General features: G+C 53.1%; 4 protein-coding genes and 1 long non-coding RNA gene across 5 annotated transcripts; 3 read left to right on the top strand and 2 right to left on the bottom strand.

Annotated features, from left to right (window-relative positions):
- The first annotated feature begins 147 nt into the window (after nt 1-147).
- MEPCE (methylphosphate capping enzyme) lies at nt 148-5,174 on the top strand. Its single transcript, XM_020909541.2, has 4 exons — nt 148-2,761; nt 3,955-4,173; nt 4,339-4,465; nt 4,581-5,174. Exons 1-4 carry the CDS (start codon nt 1,091-1,093, stop codon nt 4,631-4,633), a joined length of 2,070 nt encoding a protein of 689 aa, XP_020765200.1. The 5' UTR covers nt 148-1,090; the 3' UTR covers nt 4,634-5,174.
- A 586-nt stretch (nt 5,175-5,760) lies between these two features.
- On the bottom strand, nt 5,761-7,052 carry PPP1R35 (protein phosphatase 1 regulatory subunit 35). Its single transcript, XM_020909544.2, has 4 exons — nt 6,672-7,052; nt 6,339-6,591; nt 6,122-6,258; nt 5,761-6,015 (listed from the first exon to the last, which is right to left on the bottom strand). Exons 1-4 carry the CDS (start codon nt 6,912-6,914, stop codon nt 5,842-5,844), a joined length of 807 nt encoding a protein of 268 aa, XP_020765203.1. The 5' UTR covers nt 6,915-7,052; the 3' UTR covers nt 5,761-5,841.
- Nucleotides 7,053-17,526: 10,474 nt separating this feature from the next.
- Nucleotides 17,527-26,290, top strand: LOC110147815 (uncharacterized). Its single transcript, XR_002316971.2, has 4 exons — nt 17,527-17,636; nt 21,901-21,993; nt 25,539-25,635; nt 26,130-26,290. It is a non-coding gene; the product is annotated as an uncharacterized lncRNA (long non-coding RNA).
- Nucleotides 19,670-21,011, top strand: LOC110122234 (serpin B6). The gene has a single exon (XM_070460325.1). The coding sequence runs from the start codon at nt 19,745-19,747 to the stop codon at nt 20,879-20,881; it is 1,137 nt and encodes a 378-aa protein (XP_070316426.1). The 5' UTR covers nt 19,670-19,744; the 3' UTR covers nt 20,882-21,011.
- Nucleotides 24,457-27,470, bottom strand: SPACDR (sperm acrosome developmental regulator). Its single transcript, XM_020909548.2, has 3 exons — nt 27,384-27,470; nt 26,779-27,105; nt 24,457-24,926 (listed from the first exon to the last, which is right to left on the bottom strand). Exons 1-3 carry the CDS (start codon nt 27,435-27,437, stop codon nt 24,693-24,695), a joined length of 615 nt encoding a protein of 204 aa, XP_020765207.1. The 5' UTR covers nt 27,438-27,470; the 3' UTR covers nt 24,457-24,692.
- Nucleotides 27,471-27,574: the final 104 nt, after the last annotated feature.

Below are 27,574 nucleotides of genomic sequence, written 5' to 3'. Positions count from 1 at the left end.
TAGGGGGAAGAGGAAGTTAGACAACATCGTCTGTTTTAGTGCTTGTTTTTTCTTTTTCCAGTTCAGCAGAGACTATTTTCCAGGGGGGGATGAGTTAAAATGATGTATCGTGTTATACTGAGAACAGTTCGTAGGAAGACGGTCAGTATGCTCCGCTCCTTCCCCTCCTCTCCTTTTTAGGTGCACCCCTCCGCTCCCTCGGAAGCCTTTCTAAATAGGTGGTCATCGGGGGGAAACCGGGTCATGAATAATTCATAAGAACAGCCCCGCCCCTTAGCCACGCCCCTCCGAATCGTGCTGACGCACGTTGCGTGTTCCCAACCGAGGAAGTAACGTAACAGTCCCCGCCCCTAGCACGGAGGGCGGGGCGTCATCTCCAGCACGTGCTGCATCTACCCGCGCAAGCCCAAAAGGGTGTGCGCAGGCGCTGCTCGCTAGGGGGAGGCAGGAGGCGGGGTGGGGAGGTTGCTGGGTTTAGAGCCGGGCGGAGACCGCTGAGACTCATTCCTCAGGAACAAGGGTCGGGTGTCAAGGAGACCTTTTCACACCAGCTCCCCGTCCCCCGCCTACGGTGGGTGGGATCGCGCGGCAGAGACAAAAGGATATCAGTAGGGACGGACATAGCTGCGAAGGGAAGTAGGGTGTCAGTTTGGGGTGGTGGGCTTCTGGGGGTGGGGGGCGGGCTGAGAAGGGCTATATTTAAACTCCCGGAGCCGTTAAGTTGGTTCGTACTTCGATGCGCGCGCAACCAGGGTGGTGGCGGAGTGCGCCTGCGTGATTCCAGGGAGCGAGGAACGCGCCCCAGCCGTGCGCGCTCGCGCCGGAGCGGTAGTGGTAGAGGAGAAAGGGGTCGGCGCACGCGCGGTTGAGTCCTCGAGTTGTTCGGGTCTCGCGGGCATCTTGTTTTGGTCTCGCGGGCGAGTGGGGCGAGCTTTCCGGGGAGGCGCTTGGGCGCGAGACCAGGGGAGACGAGCAGCACTGCGCGCGCACTCGGGGAAGGAGGGGGGGAAGGGAGCGTGGTCTAGGAAGGGGGGTTAAGCCCCCGCCCCCCCCCCGGTTGCCCTCGACTGGAACGGAATAAGGGGAGGAAATGATCGAGATGGCGGCGGAGAAGGAGCCGTTTCTGGTGCCGGCCCCACCGCCGCCGCTCAAAGATGAGTCGGGCGGAGGGGGCGGCCCCACGGTGCAATCGCACCGAGAGGCCGCCTCCGGGGAGCTCCGCGGCGGGACGCAGCGTGCGCCGGGCCCGCGCGCTCACTCGGCGGGATCCCCGGCCTCTGGGGCCGGCAAGGAGAGCCCCGGGGCTGCATCCACCCCTCGAGGCGGTCAGTCGCAGCAGCAGCAGCGAGGGGGCGGCCCCCAGGCGCAGTCACACGGGGAGGCCTGCTTGTCGGATCCGCACGGGCGAGCCGCTCCCCCGGACGTGGGGGAGGAGCGACGGGGAGGAGGCGGAACAGAACTGGGCCCCCCTGCCCCTCCTCGACCCCGGAATGGCTACCAGCCCCACCGGCCCCCTGGGGGAGGTGGGGGCAAGAGAAGAAATAGCTGTCATGTAGGGGGAGGTGGTGGAGGCTTCAAACATCCTGCCTTCAAGAGACGCAGGCGGGTTAATTCGGACTGTGACTCTGTCTTACCCTCCAACTTCCTCCTGGGGGGCAATATCTTTGATCCCCTGAACCTGAATAGTCTCCTGGATGAGGAAGTGAGCCGTGCACTCAATGCGGAGACCCCTAAGTCATCCCCGCTTCCGGCCAAGGGGCGAGATCCAGTGGAGATCCTCATCCCCAAAGATATTACAGACCCTCTCAGTCTCAATACTTGCACTGATGAGGCCCAAGTTGTCCTTGCTTCGCCACTCAAGACTGGTCGGAAGCGGCATAGACACCGGGGACAGCACCACCACCAGCAGCAGCAGCAGCAGGCAGCGGGAGGGAATGATAGCCACTCCGCGCTGCCCACAGCCCCCCCCACTTCCGCACTCCACGGGGAGGGCACCACGCAGCAGCTTGGGGGCCAGAACCGGGACGCCCCCCAACCCTATGAACTCAACACAGCCATCAACTGCAGGGATGAGGTCGTGTCTCCCCTTCCATCTGCCCTCCAGGGTCCCTCAGGCTCCCTTTCAGCCCCTCCAGCTGCCTCAGTTACCTCTGCGCCCCCGTCTTCCTCCTCACGACATCGCAAACGACGCAGGACTTCCAGCAAGTCAGAGGCAGGGGCTCGGGGTGGAGGCCAGGGTTCCAAGGAAAAGGGCCGAGGGAGTGGGGGGGGCCGCCACCACCCCCAGCCACTACCTGCTGCAACCTTCAAAAAGCAACAGTGCAAGTTCCAGTATGGGAATTATTGCAAGTACTATGGGTACCGCAATCCTTCCTGTGAGGATGGGCGCCTTCGGGTATTGAAGCCTGAGTGGTTTCGGGGTCGGGACGTCCTCGATCTGGGCTGCAATGTGGGCCACCTAACCCTGAGCATTGCCTGTAAGTGGGGCCCATCCCGCATGGTGGGCCTGGATATCGATGCGCAGCTCATCCACTCAGCCCGCCAGAACATCCGACACTACCTGTCTGAAGAGCTGCGTCTGCCACCCCAGACTTCTGAGGGCGGCCCAGGAGCAGAGAGTGAGGAAGGGACCGCAGCCGTCCGAAAAAGGAGCTACTTCCCAGCCTCACTGACAGCCAGCCGTGGTCCCATCGCTGCACCCCAAGTGCCCTTGGATGGAGCCGACACAGCGGTCTTCCCCAACAATGTTGTCTTCGTCACGGTAAGAGGGCCCCCAGGCTCCTGGGATAGGGGTCAGGCATGAAGATGAGAGTGAATGAGAACATGGAAGGGAGGGTTATAACCCAGAGGGTTCCTGTGCATGACCCCACCCTGGATAAGCCAGGTCCTCAAGAGAATGGTCTGAATCTGCAATTGATTCCATTTTGGTGTATCTGCCCTCCTATAACTTGGAAAGGCAGGGGCTGTACCTGGCGTCCTTGCTCGTGATCAGAAGCCCCAGGATAGGGGCAGGTTCCTTTTGCTTTGCTCCTGGGCAGTATCTAGACCCATCCACCTTCCTTTGGGGGCTGCTGCTCATACTCACTGGGGGATGTGGTCCAGATGAAAACTTGTCCTCCAGCCTTCTGTAGGTGCCTGAAGGGATGGGTGTCAGACACTGAATGTCTTGGGATGGGGAGGAGGATTAGGGTAGTGGCTGGCTAATTATGTTCTCTGCTTTGATAGGGACCTCATTTGTGTTACACACAGAGTTGATTGTCAGTGGCCAGGAACCCAAGTGACTTGGCCTTAGATCATTACCACACTGACTCTAGATGGTGGGATGGGGAAGTGTGCGGAGAGTACCGAGTCTTAAGTATCTGTCCCCTGACTGCACATGGGCCCCCATGAAATGCTTTAGTTAGTCCACCTACAGGAATAGTTGGCAGTGTGTTCAGTCACACCCATAAGAATGGACTTTGCAGAGGGGTGGTAATGAGCTAATCATCTAGGTTTCCTGAAGGATGGAGGTCTTCATTTCTCTGGAAAAAAGGAATAGGCCTGAAACTTTGACAGTCCCACCTAGGGAAGGAACCCACAGGTCTCCCTTTCAACCCGAGTTGGGGCCCTTTGCAGAACATTGAATCTCTCAGCTTAAATGCCTGTGGGGTGGGAATAAGTACTGAACAGGATCCTCGGAGAACCCAGCATTATTTCTCTGTAATTTGACCTTAGCTTTGACTACCTTGTGGATAATTTGCTCAATTTAAAATTACTCAGGCTCCCTCTATGTTTGATTGGCTTACCACCAATACAGAGCAAGAAAATGAGACAAAGAGGGTACCACTTGGGAGTTGTTTTGAGGAGTGCCAGAGAAGACTGGCCAAGGACTAAAGTGAGGCTGCACAGTGGGTTGTGAAGGGGCGGTGGTTCTTTTTCACCTCTGTTGTCCTCACCCCCAATTCTCGCCCTCAGGGTAACTATGTGCTTGATCGAGACGAACTGGTGGAGGCCCAGAAACCCGAGTATGATGTGGTGCTCTGCCTCAGCCTCACCAAGTGGGTACATCTCAACTGGGGAGACGAGGGGCTGAAGCGCATGTTTCGACGGATTTATCGGCACCTGCGTCCCGGGGGCATCCTAGTTCTGGAGCCCCAGCCTTGGTCCTCCTACGGCCGGAGAAAGACTCTCACAGTGAGTGGGGGGCTTCTGTGGAAACTGGGGCAGTCCTTCCTTTAGTTGAGGCAAGGAAGCAGAGAAGACTTTCTGAAGAAGATGAAAAGGCCCCCCCTGGTGGGCCTTATCCTTCACCAGCCGAGAAGGCAATAAGCTGAAGTGGTCCCTTACCTTTCTCCCTAGGAAAGAATCTACAAGAACTACTTTCGAATTCAGCTGAAGCCAGAGCAGTTCAGTTCCTACCTGACATCCCCAGAGGTGGGCTTCTCCAGCTATGAGCTCGTGGCCACACCCAACAACACCTCCAGAGGTAAGGCTGGCTTCTTTTTTCAGGGGAAGGGAAGCCAGTGCCGGTGCAGGGTGCAGACCGGTGGTGGGGTCTGTAGGCCCTGCCAGCCCCTCCTGAGTGCACACTCTTCCCTCAGGCTTCCAGCGTCCTGTGTACCTGTTCCACAAGGCCCAGTCCCCCAGCCACTAAGTGGCCCCTGAACAGAAAGTGTGAAGAAGCTGCCTGCTGCTCCAAAGGACTTAGGGGGAGAGCAAAGTATCTCAAGGTCTTTCCTTTCTGGCTCCAAAAATAGTTTCCTCTCCTGGATCTGCAGAGAAAGCTTTTCCTGTGTTGCTGCCCCACCTTCCCTACACCTCTGGCACCTAAGCAGCAAGCCCAGCTGTGCTGGAACCACCATCTTCCTCTCCCCCAGCCCACTGGGCTGGATGGCATGGACTGTTTGCTGACCTCTGTTCTCCTAGGGCATGGGAGGTGGGGGGTATCAAGTTCTCTGGCCTCTTCCTCCTGTTCTACCAAGGAGAGAGACTCATTTCTCCTTAGCCCTTGTCCTCAGCTGTGTTTCAACGGACCACGGATAGATGGGCTGAGGATTAAGAGGGGGACAGCGGTGGGGAGGCATGCAGGTACTGTGAAAATCCTTCCCTCTGCTGTCCCCCACTGGGAGAGGTGGTTGGGTTCAGAATGTGAGAACAGCACAATAAACTTGATGTTTAGGGCAGTGGCCCCCACACCTGTGTTTGGCACATTGTAGTTTGAGGGGGCATAGATGGTGGCTCCTGGTAGAACCTGTGCTTCCTCTCTGCCCAAACTATAGTCTTAAGGAAGAGAACTGGCTTTTTTTCAGCGGTTGGGAAGACTGTTGAATGCCAGTGAGCATGTGTGCTGTGTTGTGTCCCACTCTCTGCTACCCCACGGACTAGCCCACCAGGCTCCTCTGTCCTTGAGATTTTTCAGGCAAGACGACTGGAGTGGGTTGCCATTTACACGGAAGTATAGAGAGAACCCTAAGCCAGGAAAAGGGAGTATAATGTGAATTCTGAAGAATCCATCTACCTTCCCCCCAAAACCCCACTGACAAAATTTGTTCTGTGGAAGCTTTGGGCACAGGCTGACTTTGAAAGAGTTAACCATGGAGTTGAAGTAGAACCAGAAGGACCGCACTTTTAGGACCAGCGTGGGACACGACTTAGCAAGAACCTGCCTGCTCTGCTTCTCATCACTACCAAGTTTCTTTAAAAGGGGGCCAAAACGTTGACTTTCTGGCCGCTTCCAACCTGAGCCTTGACCCCATGTTAAGGCTCCCCAAAAGAGTCCCATTTATTAGCAAAATCACTTTATTCTGAGAAACAGTTTCGACACCAAAAAATACGAACTAGCAATACAGGGAGCCCCCAGGTCTACGCTTCCCATCGCCTCAGTGTCCGATGCATAAGGAAGGTATCCTCTGAAGGGCGGGGCCGGAGCTGAAGCCGGAGTGGGGGCAGACCTTCCAGGGTCAGGTGTGGAGATTCATAAAATAATGTTTCCGGATCACACAATATGGTCATGTCTGGCCTTGGCCCAGGTGGCTCCTGTTGGAGCACAAACAAGGTTGCACTCAGGAAGGGGAACTCGATCCCTGGCATTTGGGGGCGGGAAGGGGGGTGAGCGGTAGGGGAGGCAGCCCAGGTACCTCACCTTTGGAGGTGGGGCTCGGGCCTGCGGCGGCAGGAGCGCCAGTTTCTCCCTCAGCGCGGCGTTCAGAACCTGTTCCTCCGGCACCTGCAGACTCACCAGGTCTCGGAAGAGCCGCTTGGAGCGCGGCACGTTCAGCCCTGAGACCGCAGGAAGGGCGGAGGTGAGCGGCGCCGCGCATCCCCGCTCCCGCGCCCGGCCGGCCGCCTGCCCCCCTCACCCTCGGTCACGCTCTCCTCCAGGCCGCAGCGGGTCTGGAACGACTTTCTCAGCTGTTCTTCCACGGCCTTCGCGGCATCGAACTGGCCCCCGGCTGCGGCCCTCGCGGCCTGCAGCTCGAGGCTCAGGGCCAGGCTACTCTGCTGCACCGGCGCCCCCAAGCCCTGCGGCGCCTCGGGCTTCTCGCTCGATGAGGCGGCGGCCGGCGGCGGCTCGGACTGGACCGGGGAAAGCGGCGCCAGGCGGAAGCGGACCTTGGAGCAGAGAACGGGGCAGTGAAGGGGTGAGCCGGGGGTCGTCTGCGAGCTGGCCACCAAGCTTTCCCCGAGCTCACCTGCCGCCCCTTGCGGGCCCCGCCCCGCCGGTCCGCCCGCCCCTTCCGCCGTCCGGGGCTGCAGTTGGGCTGTCCGCGTCCGGGACTCTCGGACCGCGGGCTCAGGCTCAGGCTCAGGTCCAGGCCGGGCTCTGGCACCGGGGCTCCGGGCTCGGGAGCGCGGGGTTCTGGGGGTGGCCCTGGGACCGCCACGGCCTCTCCCCCTTCCACCGACTCCAGCTGTGACTCGTCACAGACCATCATCTTGCGGCGTCTGTAGCGGTGCGGGGTCGCTGGGGGCCAAGGGTCACGGAACCGCCACTTCTCCCCCGCCCTCTCAGACTCCGCTACCGGAAACCGTCAGCCCCACCCAAGGGGGCGGGGAGACCAGCTCCTCACCCGCCCTATTGGTGTGCCTAAGCGTCATTTCCGTTGCCTCCTCCCTCGCCTCCCGACGGGTTTCCGCCTGCACCACCTCGCCCCGCCCCCAGGCCGGCGTTTTAGAGTGCAAACCCGCGGAAGCCCTACGGGTCCTCATTAGGGCCATTTCCATTTCGAAAAGAGCTACAGTCTCCTCGCCCTGTCCAGTCGTCACCACCTGGCTTCTGCTGGAATCCAGACTGTATCAGTCCTGCCTACCAGGGCACTAAGTGGGACACCTTTAATTAACGGTCAAGCGCCCTTGCACTCGACCTCCCTACTCCGTGCCTCCAGGGCATCTCCGGGTGTTCCATCGCTTCCCTACTCTGACCAGACTCAGTGTGAGTGAGGGCGTGGCTCGCTGACTCCAGCCAGGGTCCTTCCTAGGTGGTGGCTTGGGTGAATGGCCCTTTGTGAATTTTTCCTCTTCGAAGGGCCACTAAAATATTCATCTATAAATTGAAAGAGACACGTGTACCCCAATGTTCATTGCAGCACTGTTTACAATAGCTAGGACATGGAAGCAACCTAGATGTCCATCGGCAGACAAATGGATAAGAAAGCTGTGGTACATACACACAATGGAATATTACTCAGCTATTAAAAAGAATGCATTTGAATCAGTTCTAATGAGGTGAAGTAAGTACAGAGTGAAGTAAGTCTGAAAGAAAGTAAGTAAGTACAGAGTGAAGTAAGTCTGAAAGAAAAATACCAATACAGTATATTAACGCATATATATGGAATTTAGAAAGATGGTAACGATGACCTATATGCGAGACAGCGAAAGAGACAGATATAAAGAACAGACTTTTGGACTCTGTGGGAGAAGGCAAGGGTGGGATGATTTGAGAGAATAACATGTATATTACCATATGTGAAATAGATTGTCAGGCCAGGTTCAATGCATGAGACAGGGTGCTCAGGGCTGGTGCACTGAGATGACCCTGAGGGATGGGATGGGAAGGGAGGTGGGAGGGGGGTTCAGGATGGGGAACACATGTACACCCATGATTCATGTCCAATGTATGGAAAAACACACTACAATATTGTAATTAGCCTCCAATTAAAGTAAATAATTTAAAAAATGATCTATATAAAAAATAAAGATCTATGTTGAGTACTGTTTAAAAAAAAAAAAGGCTCAGGGGATTTATCCTGGACCCCTGGACTGCAGGGCAGAAGACATGAGCTCTCACCTCCTTCCCTCATGTTCCTTGAGGTAGACCCTCTCAGTTCTCTGAGCCTGTTTCTTCTTGGGTAAAAGTAATTTGTGTTCATGACTTTTGAGGCTCTCCCAAAATGGGTTAACAATCAACAGAAATGTTTGTGTACCATTTTAATTTGTTTTCCTATTCATTATCTTCCCAAGAAATGCTGTGGAAGATCAGACAGAATGGATAGTTACCCATATTTTACAAAAGTTTTCAAGGATCTCAATGGGGAAACTAGAAGATTTCCAGCTAAAGTCAGGAATAAGAAAGTAGGCCTATTCCCTCTACTGCAGATCTTCCTCCACTTATGAGGGGGTTATGTTGAAATAAATATAAGTCGAAAATACATATATTACACCTAAGCTACTGACCATCATAGCTTAACCTGCTGTTGCTGTTAAGTCGCTTCAGTCGTATCCGACTCTGTGCAACCCCATGGACTTCAGCCTACCAGGCTCCTCCATCCATGGGATTTTTCAGGCAAGAGTACTGGAGTGGGTTGCCACTGCCTTCTCCGATAGCTTAGCCTAGCCTACCTTCAATGTATTCAGAGCACTGACAATAAATTTCTGTTGTTGCATGTCACCAAGTTGGTGGCAATTTGTTACTGCAGCCCCGGAAAACTAATAAAGCTGAAGAAAAGCTCTGGGCTGCACCTCAGGCTCAGACCACTGTCCCCCAGTATCTCATCCACACCTTCTTAGAGCATCCCTGTTCCTAGGGGGCTAGGATTGGAGGCTCTATGGTAGGAAAGATTTGGCCATGAAGGACCATCCTTCCTTTGAGGGCTTCTCCAGGCCCCAGAGCATTGCCAAGGGAAACCAGGGCCAAGGCAGGAGGAGAAAGCCTGGGTGATGGGAGACAGGAGAAGTGTTGGAGGCACTGGGGAGGGAAGCCTGGGACTGGGATCACAGAGGAATAACTGTGGGTCCCTCTGTGGGGAGAAGGAAGCAGGAGCCATGACAGTACAGATGGAGAGGTGGCCATGGGGAGGCATGCTGTGTAGAGAGGTTGACAGGGAAGGTTATGTCTAGCCACGCCCATCCAGAGGCCCCCAAGATCTTAAGGTTTTGAGTATGACCACCTAGCTGGTCACCAATCATACTCAACGAGTGTCAGGTTGTCATGCAACCCAGAAGGGTAGTCAAGAAACTGAGGCCTTAGCACTTAGGTTTCCTAAAACCTAAGCTACTAGAGAGCCCTAGGAATCAGGACCCAGCCCCCTCCCCACAAGTTATTCCCCCCCACATACACACAATGCCAGTCCTTCAACCTGAGAAAACCCCTCAACACCCAGTACATTTCCTACTGGCATCCCAGACTGAAGAAACACTGTTTACTTTGGCAACAAAGGGTTGAGGCTGGGTTGGTTCTTGGCTGAAGGCATAGAGGGGGCTGCAGGCAGGGACTGGGTAGTCCAGCAGGAAGTGAACTTGGTGAAGAAAGAGGTCTTTGATGCCAGTGACCAGTATGCTATGACCACAGCACTCAGACCACCTCCACAGTCCCAGGTCCAAAGTCTGTTCCTGGGGGACAGAGAGAAGAGTAGGAAGGACTCACATCCCATAAAGGACTGGACCTGGGGTCAGAGGTCAGAGAATCCCACCACCTCCCAGCCCAGCAACACCCCCTTTCTCCTCTTTGGGCTTCAGTCCCCTCATCCGTAAAATGGGGGGCGGGGGGGGGGGGGTGGATGGTGAAGGCTATACTAGTTTATCTCTGAGCAGCTTGTTTTCAGACAATATCCCCCAATATCATACACACACACCTTATTTCAGTCCTTTGCCACCACCCCGGGGCTAGTCCCCTCTCCTTGGCATCTCTTGCAGCCAGCCCCTTCCTCTCTCCCAGGATTCCCACGTCTCCCCAGGACTCCAGCATCTGCCCTCTTCTGCCAAAGTGGCCTCCCTATCCAGCCCCCTCCAGCCTCACTCCCGGGAGCAGCAGCAGCTCAAGATAACCGGGTAGAAAGCGCATGCCCACAACAGCCAGGTCTACCAGACACAATAGGAAGTAGCAGGTGTCCTGATACAGCTCAGAAGTGGCAGATCTGGGGGACGCTGGATGTTGAAGATTAGCTGCTCTTTGGCAGGAGAGAAAGCCCTAGAAGCACAAATTGGGTGCATTGGGTGCAATGAGAGCTTAAGCAGTGGAAGAGGTCAGATCCTCTGCCAGCAACAAGTTGTATGCCAGGGAGTGGAAGAAACGTTGGGGAGATGGCTGCAGGGACAGCAGGCCAGCCCCAAGGCCTACTTTGTGCAAATGAGAAAACTGCTCCTTCCTCGAAGCTCTTTACTGCCCTAATGGTTCTATATAGTGGTGGGCAGAATTGTGCAGCAGACAACCTGCACAGTGGCAAGGGGTGGCCGTGAGGGATGGAGGAGGAAGTCCAGAGAGACAAAAACAGACCCCTGGGTCCAGTCAGAGAGGTGGTGAAAGCAGTGGTCCGTGACAAAGGCACCTGCCTGGCACACCTGCTTCCCCTCCAGTGTCACTAACTGGAAACTTGCAGGAGCTGCTGAACCCCTTAAGCCACCACTTACTGATTTGGAAAATGGGGAGGATGCTCTTAGGGCGAGTTGACGTTCCCTTAGGATTAAATAAAGCGACGCAAATCTCATTCGACAAGTGCCTCAATGGTGGTGAACCTGGCAAGAGCAGCGGGACACCGGAGAGCTGACAGAGAGGCCGACTGTTCCCGGGCCCACGGACATGGTTTCACTAGCTTGTTGAGCTGTTTTAACTAGAAGTTAAGTGTCCTGTAGAACCTGTGTCGCCAGTGGCCCATGCCACCATGGGTGAGACGGAGTATTTAAGGGTACGGGGTAGGGGCTCCTCCATAATCCTCCATTGGCTAATGCCGTCGGGGCTGGGGGTTGGGGTTGGGAGCAGACAGGCCCTCGGTCCAGGCTCAGGGGTTCACGAAGGTAGGCCTTCCTGTTCGTGGACACCGCCACGAAACCCCACCCCCGGCGCCATCCCTCCCAGCAGGCCGCGAACTCTTAATCCAGAGGCCCAGGAAGGCGCGGCCAAAGGGCGATGGCGGCGCCGCAGGGATAACGGCTTCCGTGCACTGCCGCGCCTCCTGGAGCTCAGGACCGCGGGGTGGCCGGTCGTCCAGCGCTCCGGCTCCATCGCCGCCCCTCTGTCGCCCTCGTGCTCCCCCCACCCCCGCAAGGTCCCCACCCTGCGCTGGGTTCCCTCTGGCCAGGCCTCTTTCCACCCACACCCACCGAACGAGGAGGCACGTCCCAGCAGACCTGGGGCGGAGGTGGGAGAGACCCCGCCTCCCAGAGGCCACGCCCCTTCGGACAGAGCGTCGCCCTCTCAGGGTGACGTCAGAGTTGGGCAGGTGTCCACGTAGGGCACGACCTTCCCTTATTGGACACTCCTCCTCCCCATTCCACAATGACTTCAGGGTAAAGTCCAGATTCTTCCCTTCTCCAGCTAGAAATCCCCCTTCTCCACCCGTGGGGAGCCCTCAGCTCCGCAGGCTGGAGCCGGCTATGACCCGAAACGCTTTCCGAAATCCCCCCAGGGCAGCCTCTGGTGCCAGGTCCCCCATCAAACTCATCTCAGGTTAAAACATAGATTCCCAGGTCCCACCTTAACCCTTGGCTTTGAGGCCAGGAATATGAACTTTTAACAAGCTTCCAGGTGGTTCTGATGTCTCCTAGGCTTCAGAGTCTGATTGTTGACATTCCCATTCAAATGGCAGGAGTTCTCAAACTTCAGCAGGCTTGTTAAAACAGGTTGCTGGGCCCCACCCTCAGGGTTTCTGATTTCCAGAGGTCTGGAGTGTGGGGTCTGAGAGTTTGCATTTCTATCTTTCCCTGGGGATGCTGAGGTTGCTGGTCTAGGACCACACTCGGAGTACCACTTCTTTAATGATACACACTGGAGAAGAGTTTCCACCTGTTGTTGATTCACGGGGTACCAAGCCCTTGTGCAAGGCACTTCACATTCATGCCACTGTGTGAAATAAACATTTACCATATTCTCAGGATAAGGAAAGTGAGAACCAGACAAGTTAACTCACTTGCTCAAGGTCACATAGACAGGAAGGGCAGGTCTTTCTGAATCCAAAGGCTCGACTAGCCCGGCACCCTGTGCACTGCTAGTTACCCCTTCCCAGGGGCTTGTTCTGTCTCTAGACATCAACCAGGCACTCTCTGAAGCCTGAGAGGTGCAGGATGGGGCTTTGTAGCCTCCTCTCCCACACTGGCTTGAGTTCAGGGGACTGGCTTTTCTGGGAACCAGTACTCTGCTGGGTACCAGCTTTTCTGCCCAGAGTTGATAAAGAGAGGCTAAAGAAGCCCATTCCTCATGTGGTCCTGCCTTCAGACGGTAAAGAATCCGCCTGCAATGCGGGAGACATGGGTTTGATCCCTCGGTTGGGAAGACCCCCTGGAGAAGGGAATGGCAACCCACTCCAGTATTCTTGCCTGAGAAATTCATGGACAGAGGAGCCTGGCAGGCTACAGTCCACGGGGTCGAAAAGAGTTAGACATGACTGAGCGACTTTCACTTTCACCTGACCCCTCCTTTCTTCACTGTCCCTCACGTTGGAGTGGAAGTTCCCCTGACTCTGATTGGCTCCAGGGTCTCCTGGATGACCCCCGGGGACTAGGAGAAGGAAGGGCATTTGGGTGCTGCAGGAAGAGCAGGAGGGAGGCAGGACCACTGGGTCTGCAGAGGAGAGAGGACAGGTGGTACCACACAGGTGCCCGGGCCCCTGGTCAGTGCTGCCTGAAGATTCTGCCCAGGCAGGCCCCTGAGGAAGCCTGTCCTTGGGGGTAAGGACACACAGGTCAAGGCACAGCTGCTGACGGGGTAGAGAGGTGAGCAGCACATCTCCGTGGGGGCCTCAGGTGAAGGGCCGTGTGGTGAGGAAAAGAACGAATCTAGGTGCGCTGTTAGGGATGAGGAGTCCCTTCCCGACTTCTCCCGTCTACATCGGACCTGGGTTTCTCCCTTGTCACTCCCTAACCCCCACTTCTGTGGAGTGGGCCAGAGATCGGGGGTCAGCAGCTCCCTCAGGACACTGCTCATTCTCCTCTGTCTCTTCCTCGCAGTCCCCAGCTTTCTACTTCTCCTCACTGGCTCCTGGGTCTTAACCGTTCCCTTGGGGAGGGGAGCACAGCCTGGAAAGGGGGTATAGTTGGGGAGCCAGAGACAGGACCTGGGAGGGAGGGAGTCTGAACTCTGGGTGGGCAGGCTAGGACGCAGTGGGGATGTCCTTCCCGCCTGAGTCTTCCTTCCCTACCCGAGACACTACTGCCCGGCGCATCAGGTGAGCCCTGGGACATGGCCCTGAACAAAGCCCGCGGACGGGGTGCGGCGGGGATTCAGGGAACGTACCTCTCTCTGAGGTAGACAGTAAATCTGAAGGAGAAATGAGAGCAAGCTAGTGAAGAATGTGGCGGAACCACTTTCAAAGCAGAACAGTCAGCATTTGCAAGAGGAAGTGAACTGAGACTAGCCAAGCACAGCGGAAGTGACCGCAAGAGACACCTGGAGAGTTGAGGCCAGGCAGGAGGGCAGGCGCCTTGACCAGACACTGAAGTTTGGATTTCATCCTAAATGCTACAGGATGCCCTGAGAAGATCTTAAACAGAGAGATGATATGTGCCGAGTTACACTAAAATCTCTATCTAACCCCATAAACTTTAAAAAATATATCTGCATCGTTAAAAAAGATAAATAACCTCACCCCTATTGGAATGGCTATAATCAAAAAGCAAGAAATAACAAATGTTGGCCATGACATGACAGCTACAGACTGGGAGATTATATTTGCAAATGACATCTCCAACAAAATATTACATATATATATATTACATACAAAGTATTACATATATATATATATTGCAGGAGATGGCATAGATCACAGAGATCATAAAGAAAGCAAGGGATTCCAGAAAAACATATACTTCTGTTTCGTTGACTGACTACACTAAAACCTTTGACTGTGTGACTCACAACAAACTGAAAAATTCTTAAAGAGATGGGACCCGTAAAAAAGTTCAGCAGATTGCATTAATGTCAGTTTCCTGGTGGTGATATTGTACTATAGTCATGCAAGATGTTACCACTGGTGGGAACTGGATGAAGGGTATACAAGAGTTCCATTATTTTTGATGATTGCATATCAATTCCAATTATTTCAAAATAAAAAGTAAAAATAAAAATGGAGGACTGTGTTAAAATATGTGCAACTCATATCATAAAGGGCTGATGTCCCTCACATATAAAGCATTTCTAGATAAATAATAATAAAACCAAACATGTATACAACATATAATATGTAGCAAGTACTGTTCTGTTTTATTTTTGATGCATTAATTCATCAAATTCACACATTAGGGATTTCCCTGGTGGTCCAGTGGCTAAGACTCTGCACTCCCAAGGCAGGGGGCCCCAGGTTTGATTCCTAGTCAGGGTGCTACATCCTGCACTCCACAACTAAGAGTTGGCATGCTGCAACTAAAAAAAAAAAAAAAAAAAAATCCCAAGCCTATGCTCTGGAGCCTTCGAGCCACAACTAATGAGCCCATGTGCCCTAACTATGACTTTCCTGGTGGCTAAGCAGTAAAGAACCCGCCTGCCCATGCAGAAGACATAAGAGACGCAAATTCAATCCCTGGGTCAGGAAGATCTCCTGGAGAAGGGATTGGCAACCCAGTCCAGTATTCTTGCCTGGAGAATCCCATGGACAGAGGAGTCTGGCAGGTTGCAATCCATAGGGTCAGACACAACTGAACCGGCTTAACGCACACGCATACCCCAACTATTGAAGCCTGCATACCCTAGAGACCCTGCTCTGCAACAAGAAAAGCCCCTGCAATGAGAAGCCGGCCCTCCGCAACTGGAGAGTGCCCCCACTGTACGCAACTAGAGAAAAGTCCCCTCAGCAACAAAGCCCATCACAGCCAAAAATAAACAAATACAATTATTAAAAAAAATTTTAGGACCCAGACCATTACTTATTAAAAAATCCTCAACAAAATATTAGCAAGTCAAACCCAGCAATAAACATAATGCCCCTCAATCGAGTGGGGTTTATTCTGTGAAAGCAAGAGTGGCTCAAAAATCAATTAATGTAATTTGCACACTAAAAGACTGAAGAAAGAAAATCACTTAATGATATAAATAGATGCAGAAAAACCTTGACAAAACATCTACCATGACAAAACATCTACCATGACAAAACTTCCAGCCACCTAGGAGTAAAAATCAACTCCTTCAAGCTGATCAAAGGCATCTGCAAAAAAGCTATAGCTAACATATTTAATGATAAAAAACTGAGCACCTGGCCCCTACGAAAGGAAAGGGCAAGATGTCTGTTCTTACCATCCTGATTCAATGTTATACTGAAAGTCTTAGCATAAAATGGCAAGAAGAGGAAATAAAAGGCATAAAGATCAGAAGAAAACTAAAAGATCCCACATGCTGCAACTAAGACCCAGCACAGCCAAATAAAGAAATAAATATTTTTTAATAGCAAATGAAGCAACAGACAAAGGATTAATCTCAAAAATATACAAGCAACTCCTCCAGCTCAACTCCAGAAAAATAAATGACCCAATCAAAAAATGGGCCAAAGAACTCAACAGACATTTCTCCAAGGAAGACATACAGATGGCTAACAAACACATGAAAAGATGCTCAACATCACTCATTATCAGAGAAATGCAAATCAAAACCACAATGAGGTACCATTATACGCCAGTCAGGATGGCTGCTATCCAAAAGTCTACAAGCAATAAATGCTGGAGAGGGTGTGGAGAAAAGGGAACCCTCTTACACTGTTGGTGGGAATGCAAATTAGTACAGCCACTATGGAAAACAGTGTGGAGATTTCTTAAAAAGCTGGAAATAGAACTGCCATATGACCCAGCAATCCCACTTCTGGGCATACACACCAAGGAAACCAGATCTGAAAGAGCCACATGCACCCCAATGTTCATCGCAGCACTGTTTATAATAGCCAGGACATGGAAGCAACCCAGATGCCCATCAGCAGACGAATGGATGAGGAAGCTGTGGTACATATACACCATGGAATATTACTCAGCCATTAAAAAGAATTCATTTGAATCACTTCTAATGAGATGGATGAAACTGGAGCCCATTATACAGAGCGAAGTAAGCCAGAAAGATAAAGACCATTACAGTATACTAACACATATATATGGACTTTAGAAAGATGGTAATGATAACCCTATATGCAAAACAGAAAAAGAGACTCAGATGTATGGAACAGACTTGTGGACTCTGGGAGAAGGCGAGGGTGGGATGTTTCAGGAGAACAGCATTGAAACATGTGTATTATCTAGGGTGAAACGGATAACCAGCTCAGGTTGGGTACATGAGACAAATGCTCGGGCCTGGTGCACTGGGAAGACCCAGAGGGATCGGGTGGAGAGGGAGGTGGGAGGGGGGACTGGGATGGGGAATACATGTAAATCCATGGCTAATTCATATCAATGTATAACAAAAACTACTGTAATGATGTAAAGTAATTAGCCTCCAAGAAAAAAAAAAATATTAACTATTGTTGCATCATAAAAAAAAAAAAAAGAATGACAACAAGAAACAAGTATCAGTGTATGTTAAATCTTCTTGGGTAATGCAAAATTCTTTTCTCTCTCAGCAAAGCTATATATACAAAAGTAAAGTGACACACACAGCTCTTTATTAGAAATTATTTATCAATAACATCCAAATCAGGTCCAAAAATATAAATATTAATAAATTTAGTAGAAATAGAAGAAGAAACAATAAAGTCCCTTTTCAAAAAGAAAAAAAAAAAAAAAAAAGAAATAAATATTTTTTAAAATTCTCGTTCTTAAAAAAAAAAATTCTTCCCATATCATCTTAATTTTATAGGTGAGGCAACTAAGGCACAGACAGGTTAAGCAACTTGCCCAAGGTCATAGAGCTAGTAAGTGGCAGAGCCAGGATTCAAAACCCAGCAGTCTGGTTCCAGAATACAAACTCAAACTCTGCAGGTCTCTAGCAAGGATCCACAGCCCAGTGGAAGAATTTTCAGCGTGTGTAAACAGTAAAGGAAAAGCAAAGGGGTCTTCAACTTAAGAGGCGAGAAATCAGAGAAGAGAGGTGCAGGCCTCCCTGCATCCAGGGAACCAACCTTGCCCAGCTGGGACAAGCCCAGCTCAGGCCACACCTCATTACACAAGGCACAGACTCCTCCCTCAACTCAAAAAGACCAAGCCCCGCCTTCTGGAACCTTCCCCTTTACAGCCACCTGCTCCAGGAGGCACTGAGGGAAAGGGAGACGGGCAGAAGGCCAAGCCTGAGCTTTAACGGGGAGATAGACACAGCATCCGAGGTGAGCTGGGAGACAGGTGTGGGGTGGGTGGGCTCGGCTTCGGAAACAAAGAGGATGAAGACAGGAAGGGGAGAGCCCCTCCCTTGGAGATCTTCCCAGCCGCCTACCCAGTCCCCCGGACTGACCCAGTGAGCAGAAAGGCAGCTCCAGGAGGAGTGGACAGCACTGGCAAATTGACTCAGCATGAAGCCATCACCAGAAACACCTGCTCCCAGGCCTGCTGCCCTCCAGGCCCCATGCAGAAGCTCCAGCCCTCTGGGTCCCAGAGGTGACCCCTCCCATCCCCCTCCCTCCTCACGTCCTGGCGGATTAGGGGCATAGTTGGGGGGCCGGGGGGAGGGCAGACCAAGGAAGCTAGCCCCACGACAGTCCTAGAGACTAACATCTCATTTGACAGGTGACTTCTTCCCTCGAATAGAGGGTAGAGAATGCAGGACTAGTGAATCAAAGTCCTGCCACTCATGAGAGGAAAACGAGAACAAGTTAAAATATAACTACAGAGACCCACAGTATGCACGGGCACATGCTCATGTGTGCTTACAGCTGCACACACACCATGTCTGCCCGTCTCAGGCCAAGGCCTTCGTGCCCGTTCCCAGCCCACGGTGTGGCTCAGGCAGGGCTGGCTCTCCTCCCTGCCTTGGGGCTCAAATACACAAATGGATGAGGCTGAAGGGGAGGGAAGGACAGGGGTAGAAAGAAGATCTGAGGTCCAGGGTTGAGGCTCTGTCTCTGGTTTCAAAGGCTTAAACCAAGAATCTTTTACCCAGGTCAACTCTTCCCGTTGAACTTTGAACTGTTAGGAAGCAGAGCTGAGGGAGGTGAAGGCATCACACGTTGCCAACTCTGAAGAGTTTGCAGTGGACAAAGGGAGCACAGGACCTGACTGGACCCCTTGGAAGCTGGCAGGGAGCTGAGCAATCAGTCAGTTCAACCCATCATTTTATTTCAAGAGCCTGAGGCCCACGGAAGTAGAGGGACTCAGTAGAGCCCCATAGCAAAGTGGCAGCAATACTGAGACCAGGACCAAGGTCTCTCTCTTTTTCTAAATTAACTTCTTTGGCTGCACCAGGTCTTACGGCAGGAGCAGAATGGGGCAACAGGGGATGAGATGGTTGGATAGCATCATCAACTCAATGGACCTGAGTTGGAGCAAGCTCTGGGAGATAGTGAAGGACAGGGAAGCCTGGTGTGCTGCAGTCCATGGGGTCCCAAAGAGTCAGACAAGACTGGGCGACAGAACAACAAAGGTCTTAGCTGTGGAAGGCGGATTCTTCATTGGGGCATGCGAGCTCCTAGTTGGGGCATCCAGGATCTAGTTCCCTGACCAGGGATAGAACTAGGCCCCCTGCATTGGGAGTATGGTGTCTTAACTGCTGGACCATCAGGGACGTCCCAGGACCAAGGTCTCATGACTCTCGCTCAAGCGCTCTTCACTGCACAGGGCATTCTTTGTCACTTCCAAAAGTGGTGTTCCCTCTACCAGAGAGCAGTGGCTCAGACAGTAGAAGTGTCTGCCTGCCATGCGGGAGACCCGGGTTTGATCCCTGGGTCGGGAAGACTCCCTGGAGAAGGAAAATGGCAACCCACTCCAGTACTCTTGCCTGGAAAATTCCATGGACAGAGGAGCCTTGCAGGCTACAGTCCATGGGGTCGCAAAGAGTCGGACACAACTGAGCACCTTCACTTCACTTCACTTTCCTCACTCTAGGTGAAGGTTTACTTGCTGGTTCATCCAGCTCTGTATTAGGCCATGGAAATAGTAATCATAAACTGCAGATCGTAGCCAGTAGCGTCATAATAGCAGGTAACATTTATTAAGCCCTTATGGCGTGCCAGTCATCTCCCTGCCCCTCGTGACAGACCTATGACACCAGCACTACTGCCATGCCCACTTCACAAATGAGGAAACCGAGGCTCAGAGAAGTTAACCAACTTACTCAAGGTTGCACGTCCAGGAAGTGTTCGAGTAAACCACTTCCCATGCTCTGAACCACTGCAATCCACTGCTGCCACCCTGGTACACTGGTAAAGAAACCAATACGACTCCAGCTCCGCTCCTCTCGAGTCTCCGCCCGACCCTCTCAGACCGCGCTCGACTCACCACCATGGATGCGCTGTCAGAAGCAAACGGCACCTTTGCCTTGACCCTTCTGAAAAAGCTGGGTGAAGACAACTCGAAAAATGTGTTTCTCTCGCCGCTAAGCATCTCCTCTGCTCTGGCCATGGTCCTCGTGGGGGCCAGGGGCAATACCGCAGCCCAGATGTCCCAGACCCTTTCACGAAGCATGAGCAGCGGCGGAGGTGAATATGTCCACCAGGGTTTTCAGAAACTTCTCAGCGAAGTTAACAGGCCCGGCACACAGTACTTGCTCAGAACCGCCAACAGGCTCTTTGGAGAGAAGACTTACGATTTCCTCTCGTCTTTCAAAGATTCCTGCTGCAAGTTCTACCAAGCAGAGATGGAAGAGCTGGACTTTGTCAGCGCTACGGAGGAGTCCAGGAAGCACATAAACACCTGGGTGGCCGAAAAGACAGACGGTAAAATTAGAGACTTGCTCGCTGCGAATTCAGTTGACCCCATGACTCGTCTGGTTCTCGTGAATGCCATCTACTTCAAAGGAATTTGGGATGAACAGTTTAACAAAGAGCACACGATGGAAAGGCCATTCAAAGTCAGCAAGAACGTGAAGAAACCTGTGCAAATGATGTTCAAGAATGCCACCTTTAAAATGACCTACATTGGAGAGATAAGCACCCAGATTCTGGTGCTTCCCTACGTCGGCCAAGAGATGAACATGGTCATCCTGCTGCCCAGTGAAAGCACTGACTTGAACACGGTGGAGAAGGCCCTGACCTACGAGAAATTCATCGCATGGACGAAGCCAGACGTGCTGGCCGAGGACGAGGTGGAGGTGTTCCTGCCCCGGTTCACTCTGGAGGAGAGTTACGACATGGAGGGCGTCCTCCGAGACCTGGGCATGACCGACGCCTTCGACGCGGCCCGCGCCGACTTCACTGGGATGTCGTCCGGGCGAGGCCTGCACCTGTCCAAGGTCGTGCACAAGTCCTTTGTGGAGGTCACCGAGGAGGGCACGGAGGCCGCGGCCGCTACGGGGGCCGTGGTCATGATGCGTTGCCTGCGGATCGTGCCCCGGTTCTGTGCAGACCGGCCCTTCCTCTTCTTCATCCAGCACGGCAAGACCGGGGCCATCCTGTTCTGCGGCCGCTTCTGCTCGCCGTGACGGGGTGCTGGAGGCGCCCCGGTGCTCCTCACCACTCTCCCCGATGTCTGGAAGAGCTGAAACCCCAGTGACCTTGGCGAAGGTCCACAAATAAAGGGCTGATGGAGAAAAAAAAAAAAAAAAAAAGAAACCAATACGATAATTTCGGATACTGATAAGTACTGTGAAAAAATAAAACATGGTGAGAGCTAGAGGACGACCTTGACAGTGGCTCTCTCCTGACTTCTAAAGAGTCCACGAAGATGTAGCCACATTTGTACCGAGTCCAGAGGTGTAAGGAGCCCACCAGGCCAGGATCAGAGAGAAGGGCATTGTAAACAAAGGGGACAGTTTGGGCTTCTTCCCAAGGGTGATGGGAAGCCATTGGAGAATTTAAGTAGGAGAGTGACATGTTTTGCTGTGTAATGAGTAGATTATAGGGGGATCCCAGGGAAGAAAAGACCCAACATTTTCAGGAAGTCTGAGGATGAAGGGAGGAGGGGAGATGGGGCAGAACTGGGAATAGAGCAGGGGCATCTGGGACCAGCAATCTCCTTTGCTCCCCACACTTCCAGGGCACCCCCTCTCTAATATGATGGGTTGTAGTTCAGTCACTCAGTCGTGACTGACTCTTTGTGACCCCATGGACTGCAGCACGCCAGGCTACCCTGCCCTTCACTGTCTCCTGGAGTTTGCTCAAACTCATGTCCATTGAGTCAATGATACCATTGAATCAATCTCATAGGGCTTTGAAAATAAAGACCCCTGGTCCCCACTGGGGCCATCCATAGCCCTACCACTTCTGCCTCATGGAGTCCAACAGCCTTGGGGAAGGTGAAGTGCCTGGGGTCTGATGGGGACAAGAAGGCAAGGTGTCCAAGGTGGGAATTTTCTTTTTTTGGCCATGTCACACAGCATGCAGGATCTTAGCTCCCCAACCAGGGACTGAACCCACACCCCCTGCAATAGAAGTTTGGAGTCTTAACCAGTGGACCACAAGGAAGTCCCTTTTTCTTCTTTCTTTCTTTTCTTTGACCAAGGTGAGATTTTTGCTCAAGACACTCACCAGGACGTAGATTTCTCCAGGGGTCACACTGCTATCCACTGTTCTCTACCAGGAAAGGGCTGAGTGGGTAAGAATCCCACCCCCCCCCCACCCCCAACACAAATCTCCACCCCAGGAGATCCTGTATGCCTTCCCTCGAGTTGAGGACTTCTTCCTCACATCCCAACACGGGCCTTCTCCACGGTTCTGGACTGGATTACTTGGGGTGGGGAGGAAGGAGGCCGCCTGAGTGCACTGAGACATCGAGGAAAAGTCAGTTCCATCGACTCTGCCCCTCCATCCCACCCCCTTCTCTCCCACAAGTCTCCTGCCTCCGCTTGGCCAAGCCCAGACAGGACTCCATCGAGTCTGGAGAGGGACAGACGGTGGGAGGTGCCGGCAGCTCCCTTGGCTGCTGGCTGAACTCACCTTCTTCCTTCCCTCCCCTCACATTCTAAAGACAGAACAGGAGCGGTATTCCTTCCCACAGCAGCAAGTCTGTTGGCCTGTAGGTACTTGCAAAGCTATTTACCAGTGATCCTCAGGGGCAGCCGTCCTTCATCCTCCCCTCCTGTCCCTGAAACCTTAGATCCCCAGCAGGAGGAGGAGCTCATCTCTAAGGATTTGGGGGTGGTGGGATACCGGGTGGGAGGGCAGATTTTGGACCTTAGACAGTGAGGGACTATTCCAGAGCCCTGGGACCCATTAAACCTCCAGGCTTCCTGGGACCCATGGCTTGCTCCACCCCTAGAACAGCTCCTGGCACATAATGGAGATGTGATGAGAGCCCCAGAACTGAGCCTCTATGTACTAGTGTTTTGAGTCCCTGCCTGGCTTCAGGCCAAACTCAGGACTCATGCCTGGAGAAGTCACCACATTCACACATGGAACACCTACTATGTAACATATACCTGTGTGTAACTTGCATGTAACATGTTCCTCTGTGAGCGAGACTCCGTTGGATGAATGAAAGTGACAAGACCTTAAACACGACCTTTCTGTCCCTCAGTTTCCCTCTCTAAAAAATGGAAGTGATAATGTCATCATAGCAGCCATTTGTGAGAATCACTTAGAACAAGACATAAAAATAGTCCCAGTGGGTGTTTAATAAGGGGTGGGTGGCATTACCAGGGCTGTAAACGTTGGGGTGTGGTGCCCAGCTAACAGGCTCGGGGTAGCAGGGCCGTAGGACACGGGCAGGGCAGCCCGGGGCTGCTCCCGACTTTTGGGATAGGCCACCCACTCTCCCGCCAAGGAGCCCAACTTTGCCAGAGCTGCCGGGGGTGGGGAGGGGGCAGGAGGAGCTTGCTGACTTTTCTAGCGAATTCCGTGCTTCCAGCAGACGGTTCCTGGGACTCCTCCCCGGCTCCCAGCTTTGCTCACGCCCGCCGCCTCCTCCTCACAGCTAACCTCAGGCTGAGCGAGACGCCGCGTCGCAGCGTCCCTCCCCCGGTCCTCGGGTCTCTGCTGCCCCCTAGAGCGGTCGCGGTCGCCAACCCTTGCTCCTTCCCCGACCTCCAAAGCCTGGGGACTCTGTGTCTAGTGGCTCAGTCGCGTCCGGACTCTTTGCGACCCCATGGAGTGCAGCCGACCAGGCTCCTCTGTCCATGGGGATTCTCCCGGCAAGAACACTGGAGTGGGTTGCCATGCCCTCCTCCAGGGGAATCTTCCCAACCCAAGGATCGAACCCAGGTCTCCCGCATTGCGGGCGGATTCTTTACCCTCTGAGCCACCAGGGAAGCATCCCTGAATGTTGCCGCCTTGCAAAATACCCTGCTTTTCCTTGGGGAGCCACCTCTGCGCCCTCGCGTGGCCCGGCAAGAGGGCAAGCTAAGGAGGGAGAGGGGACTTGCGCCTCCACGGCCTCCCCTCGCTCGCGTGGCCTCCCGCGCCTCAACCTCGCGTCAGATCGCCGCGGACTTCCCCCGCCGCTCGTCCCGAGGCGCCAGGTGGACATCCAGCTTAGCCCTCCGCCCGCGACCCCGCGGGCCCCGACCCGGGCCCTCTCCCCGCGGCGGCCCAACCTCGCCCCCGGGAACCCTGGGAGATGTAGTTTTCGGCAGCTCTCGGGGGGAGCGGGAGGTGGGGGTCCGCTGGCCCTGATGCGTGTCCGCGGCCGCCAGGTGCGCGACCTTGACCCTCGCTGTGGCCTGGCCCAGGAGGGCCGGAGAGGCAGAGCAGCGGGCTGGCTGCGGAGGCAGAGATTCCAGCGCGGTCTCGTTCGGCTAGGGGCCTTGGACGAGCCCCGTAGCATCTCCAACAGTCATTCTTGCAGGATTTCCAGGGAGAGCGCGGGCTCAGCACCCGGTTCCCAGCGTGTCCTCAATGAGCCAGTGCCCATACCTGGTACCGTGACAGGCAGGGCAGAGTCCCCAAAGGCCTTCAGCCCTGAGAAGCGTGTGACCCAGGGCCAGACCCCTCTCCACTGCCACCCCCCACCCCCCCAGCAGGTCCAGAGATGACTCCCACACGTGTCTAGGCTGAAGCCTCAGGCCACCCTCCCATATCCCACCCAGGTTCCCCTCCTTCACCCACAAACACACTCTACATCTACTCGGAAATATCTGATATTATTTCCCAACATTTTGATAATTCTTTTTACAAATTGAATAAAAGGAATGGAGGGGAGTGTATGTGGGACCCCCCGGCCAGGCCTCCAGGTCTCAATGAGAGGTGACAGTGTGACAACTTCTCCTCACCCACAACTCCTGGCCTGCTGCTCTAACCTCTCCCATCAACCTTACCTAAGAGTGAGGTGGGGGCTTTCTGAGGATGTGGGGTTCCCCCCTAGAGGGGACTCCGGGCATCCTGTTTCAGACCCTGAACTGGGTCAGGCTGGGGGCCCGTGTGGGCCCAGAGGTGGCGCCGGTGCCGCCTCTCCTGCCGGCGGGCCAGCTGCCGCAGCTGTTTCCGAATGGCCCAGAGCACCAGGTACACTTCCCGCAGCATCTCAGCCTCTCGCGACTCCAGGGGGGACCCGGTCTTCATTTGGGAGGCAACTGAGGTAGAACTCACAGATGACTGTGAAAGAGAGAAGATGAGCACAGGTGAACGGCGTGGCCTCCGGAGAAACTGCTGGTGAAAACACCTGCAGATAAACAGCAAGGCTTGGTCAATGCCTCCTCTTCTGTCAGGCCACAGCTTGGGTACCGCCTCCTCCAGGAAGCCTTCTGGGGCTGTCTCTGCTCTCGGGTTTGCCCTGTTATACCACGTTTTATACACGATTTGTTCTGTGGACTCATCTGTCTTCAATACCAGCTCGCAAATTCTTGGAAGCCAGGGACCATGTCTGACCTACGTTTGAGTCCCCACTAGAGTTCCATGGAGAAATGAAGGACAGTCTCCAACCCAAAGCTCTCTCCTGACCTCAGGCCTGTATTTCCCACTGCTTCCTAGACATCTCCCTAAAGATGTACTTTGACACCTCAACTTATCCTGTCCCAATGCCCTAAACTCGTCACTCTCTTCCCTAAGTCAGCTCTGCTCCCAGTGAATGGCTCCAGCCTGCTTTGACCTCTGTCTGTCTCTCTCCTTCACCACCACCCAATCAAGCACCTGGCACAACAATTCTACCTCTTAAATATCCCTCCAACCCATTAATTTGTTCTACCTGATGCCTCCCTCCCCATCCAGAACATTCTTCCCTGCTGACCTGAACTGCAGCACCTCCAGTGGGTCTTCCTGCCTCTCTGCTCCTGGCCCCTTCTGACCTCCCTCCACAGGACGCCAGGTGAACTTTTATTTTATTTTTTGACTGCGCTGAGCAGCTTGTGGGATCTTAGTTCCCCAACCAGGGACCAAACCTAGGTCTCAGCAGTGAGAGCCCCAAGTCCTAACCACTGGGCTGCCAGTGAATTCCCAAGGTGGACTTTTAAAAATTATTATTAATGTAGTAACACATTATTCAAAACCAAAATAAATTGACTTGATGGTGAGCTAGACATTTCCCTTTTTAAACTAAAATTTTGACTTTGAGATAATTGTAGACTCACATGCACTTGTGAGAAATAGATTCCTTATTCTGTTTACAATAGCAAAATCTTTTGTAAAGATTTTCCCTTTATTTTCCCTCAATAGTAAAATCTTTCAGATCTCTAGTTCATACGCTATTGACATCAATACAATCCACTGATCTGCATTTACTCATATTTCCCCAGTTCTACTTGCACTCATTTGTGTGTTTTTGTGTGTTGGAGTCTACCCAATTTTATATCCTATGTGCAGGTTCATGTATCCAACGACCATAGTGAAGATACAGGAGATTTCCATCCACACAAGGATTCCTCATGTTGCCCTTTTATAACCAATCCACCTCCCCCAACTCTCCCTCTGTAGCACAGCCCCTGGAAACCACTAAACCACTAATCGGATCACCATTTGTCTAATTCTGTTATTTCTGGAATGGTATATAATGTAAGTGGAATCATATGATATATATATATATATATATATATAAGCTTTTGGATTTGTTGTTTTCACTCAGCATAATTCCCTTGAGAGCCATCCAAGTTGTTGTATGTATCAATATTGTTCCTTTTCATGGCTGAGCAGCATTCCAGGATATGGATATAGTGAAGTTTAACCATTCATTCCTTGAAGGACAGGTGGGTTGTTTTGGGCTATTATGAATCAAGCTTCTATGAACATCATGTACAGATTTTTGTGTGAACATAAATTTTCGTTTATCTGGGATAAATGCCCAAGAGTACAATCACCAGGCCATACGATAATTGCATGTTTAGTCTGATAAGAAGTGACCAAACGGTTTTTCCGGAGTGGCCACACCATTTTACATTCCCACCGGATGAATGAGCAAGGGGGGTCTGGGAGGGAAGGGAGGGGCTGTTGGGGACAAAGGGGACATAGTGCTGACCTTCCAGCTGCACATCTGCCAGCCAGACTGCAGGGCGGAGGCCATGAGCATGGAGACGGACTTGACGGCCGCCTGGGGCAGCTGGAACAGTGATCGCCGATGGCGACCCTCCTCCACCACAGCCCCATCCATGGTGGTCTTGGCTAACAGGCAGGGGTCAACCACCTTGTGGGACACATCCATCTTGGAGACCTTAGCCTCCTTGGGGGGCTCAGCCAACTTGAAAGTCTCAGACACCTTGAAAGCCTTCTCTGCCTTCAACTCATTTTTCTTGGAGTCAGTATGATCCTTGATGACTGACTTAGATTTGTGTTTCCAGAAGAAAACCTACGAACCGGACAGGGAGAGGAGGGATGGAAGAGAGGAGAGGAGCAAGAGAAAAGTGTCAGGAGAAGGGAAGGCCCAGAGGAGAAGGGGCAGCGAGTGTCCCGGCCTCCTCCCCAGCCACCCCATCCCTCACCTCCTCCCTCCCCAGCTTGTCTGGCCACCGGAGGCCAGGAAGGGCAGGACGCCAGGTGAGGAAGTGGGGGGCTTCTGTGACCTAGAGGTCACTGGCCAGCATCTCCCACCCCAGCATGTCGGGAGAAAGGGGCTCTGAAACTTACCCAGCGGCTAATCTTTTGCCAAATCCATCGGAAGAACCTAATAACCACTGCCATTTCTCCCGATTACACGAGCCCCAAGAAAGGGGCAGAACCAGCATTTAGTTCAGTGGGGACGGGGAGGGGGAGAGGCTGCGGGCCAGTGGCCGCCACCCAAGGGGTCTCTGAGGAACTTCAGGCACAGCAGTGAAGAA

This window comes from Odocoileus virginianus, chromosome 33 (assembly GCF_023699985.2).
Source record: "Odocoileus virginianus isolate 20LAN1187 ecotype Illinois chromosome 33, Ovbor_1.2, whole genome shotgun sequence".
NCBI classification, from domain to species: Eukaryota; Metazoa; Chordata; class Mammalia; order Artiodactyla; family Cervidae; genus Odocoileus; species Odocoileus virginianus.
This window is presented reverse-complemented; position numbering and strand designations above follow the sequence as displayed.

Excerpts from the sequence above, each read along its gene's own strand:
- MEPCE (XM_020909541.2), top strand. The coding sequence starts at position 1,091 with ATGATCGAGATGGCGGCGGAGAAGGAGCCGTTTCTGGTGCCGGCCCCA. Across the intron at positions 2,762-3,954 it reads ACAATGTTGTCTTCGTCACG|GGTAACTATGTGCTTGATCG; the intron begins GTAAGAGGGCCC and ends TCTCGCCCTCAG. Across the intron at positions 4,466-4,580 it reads ACCCAACAACACCTCCAGAG|GCTTCCAGCGTCCTGTGTAC; the intron begins GTAAGGCTGGCT and ends CTCTTCCCTCAG.
- PPP1R35 (XM_020909544.2), bottom strand. The coding sequence starts at position 6,914 with ATGATGGTCTGTGACGAGTCACAGCTGGAGTCGGTGGAAGGGGGAGAG. Across the intron at positions 6,259-6,338 it reads GGAGGAGAGCGTGACCGAGG|GGCTGAACGTGCCGCGCTCC; the intron begins GTGAGGGGGGCA and ends CTGCGGTCTCAG. Across the intron at positions 6,016-6,121 it reads CCCGAGCCCCACCTCCAAAG|GAGCCACCTGGGCCAAGGCC; the intron begins GTGAGGTACCTG and ends GTGCTCCAACAG.
- LOC110122234 (XM_070460325.1), top strand. The coding sequence starts at position 19,745 with ATGGATGCGCTGTCAGAAGCAAACGGCACCTTTGCCTTGACCCTTCTG.
- SPACDR (XM_020909548.2), bottom strand. The coding sequence starts at position 27,437 with ATGGCAGTGGTTATTAGGTTCTTCCGATGGATTTGGCAAAAGATTAGC. Across the intron at positions 27,106-27,383 it reads GGCAAAAGATTAGCCGCTGG|GTTTTCTTCTGGAAACACAA; the intron begins GTAAGTTTCAGA and ends TCCGGTTCGTAG. Across the intron at positions 24,927-26,778 it reads GGCAGATGTGCAGCTGGAAG|TCATCTGTGAGTTCTACCTC; the intron begins GTCAGCACTATG and ends TCTCTTTCACAG.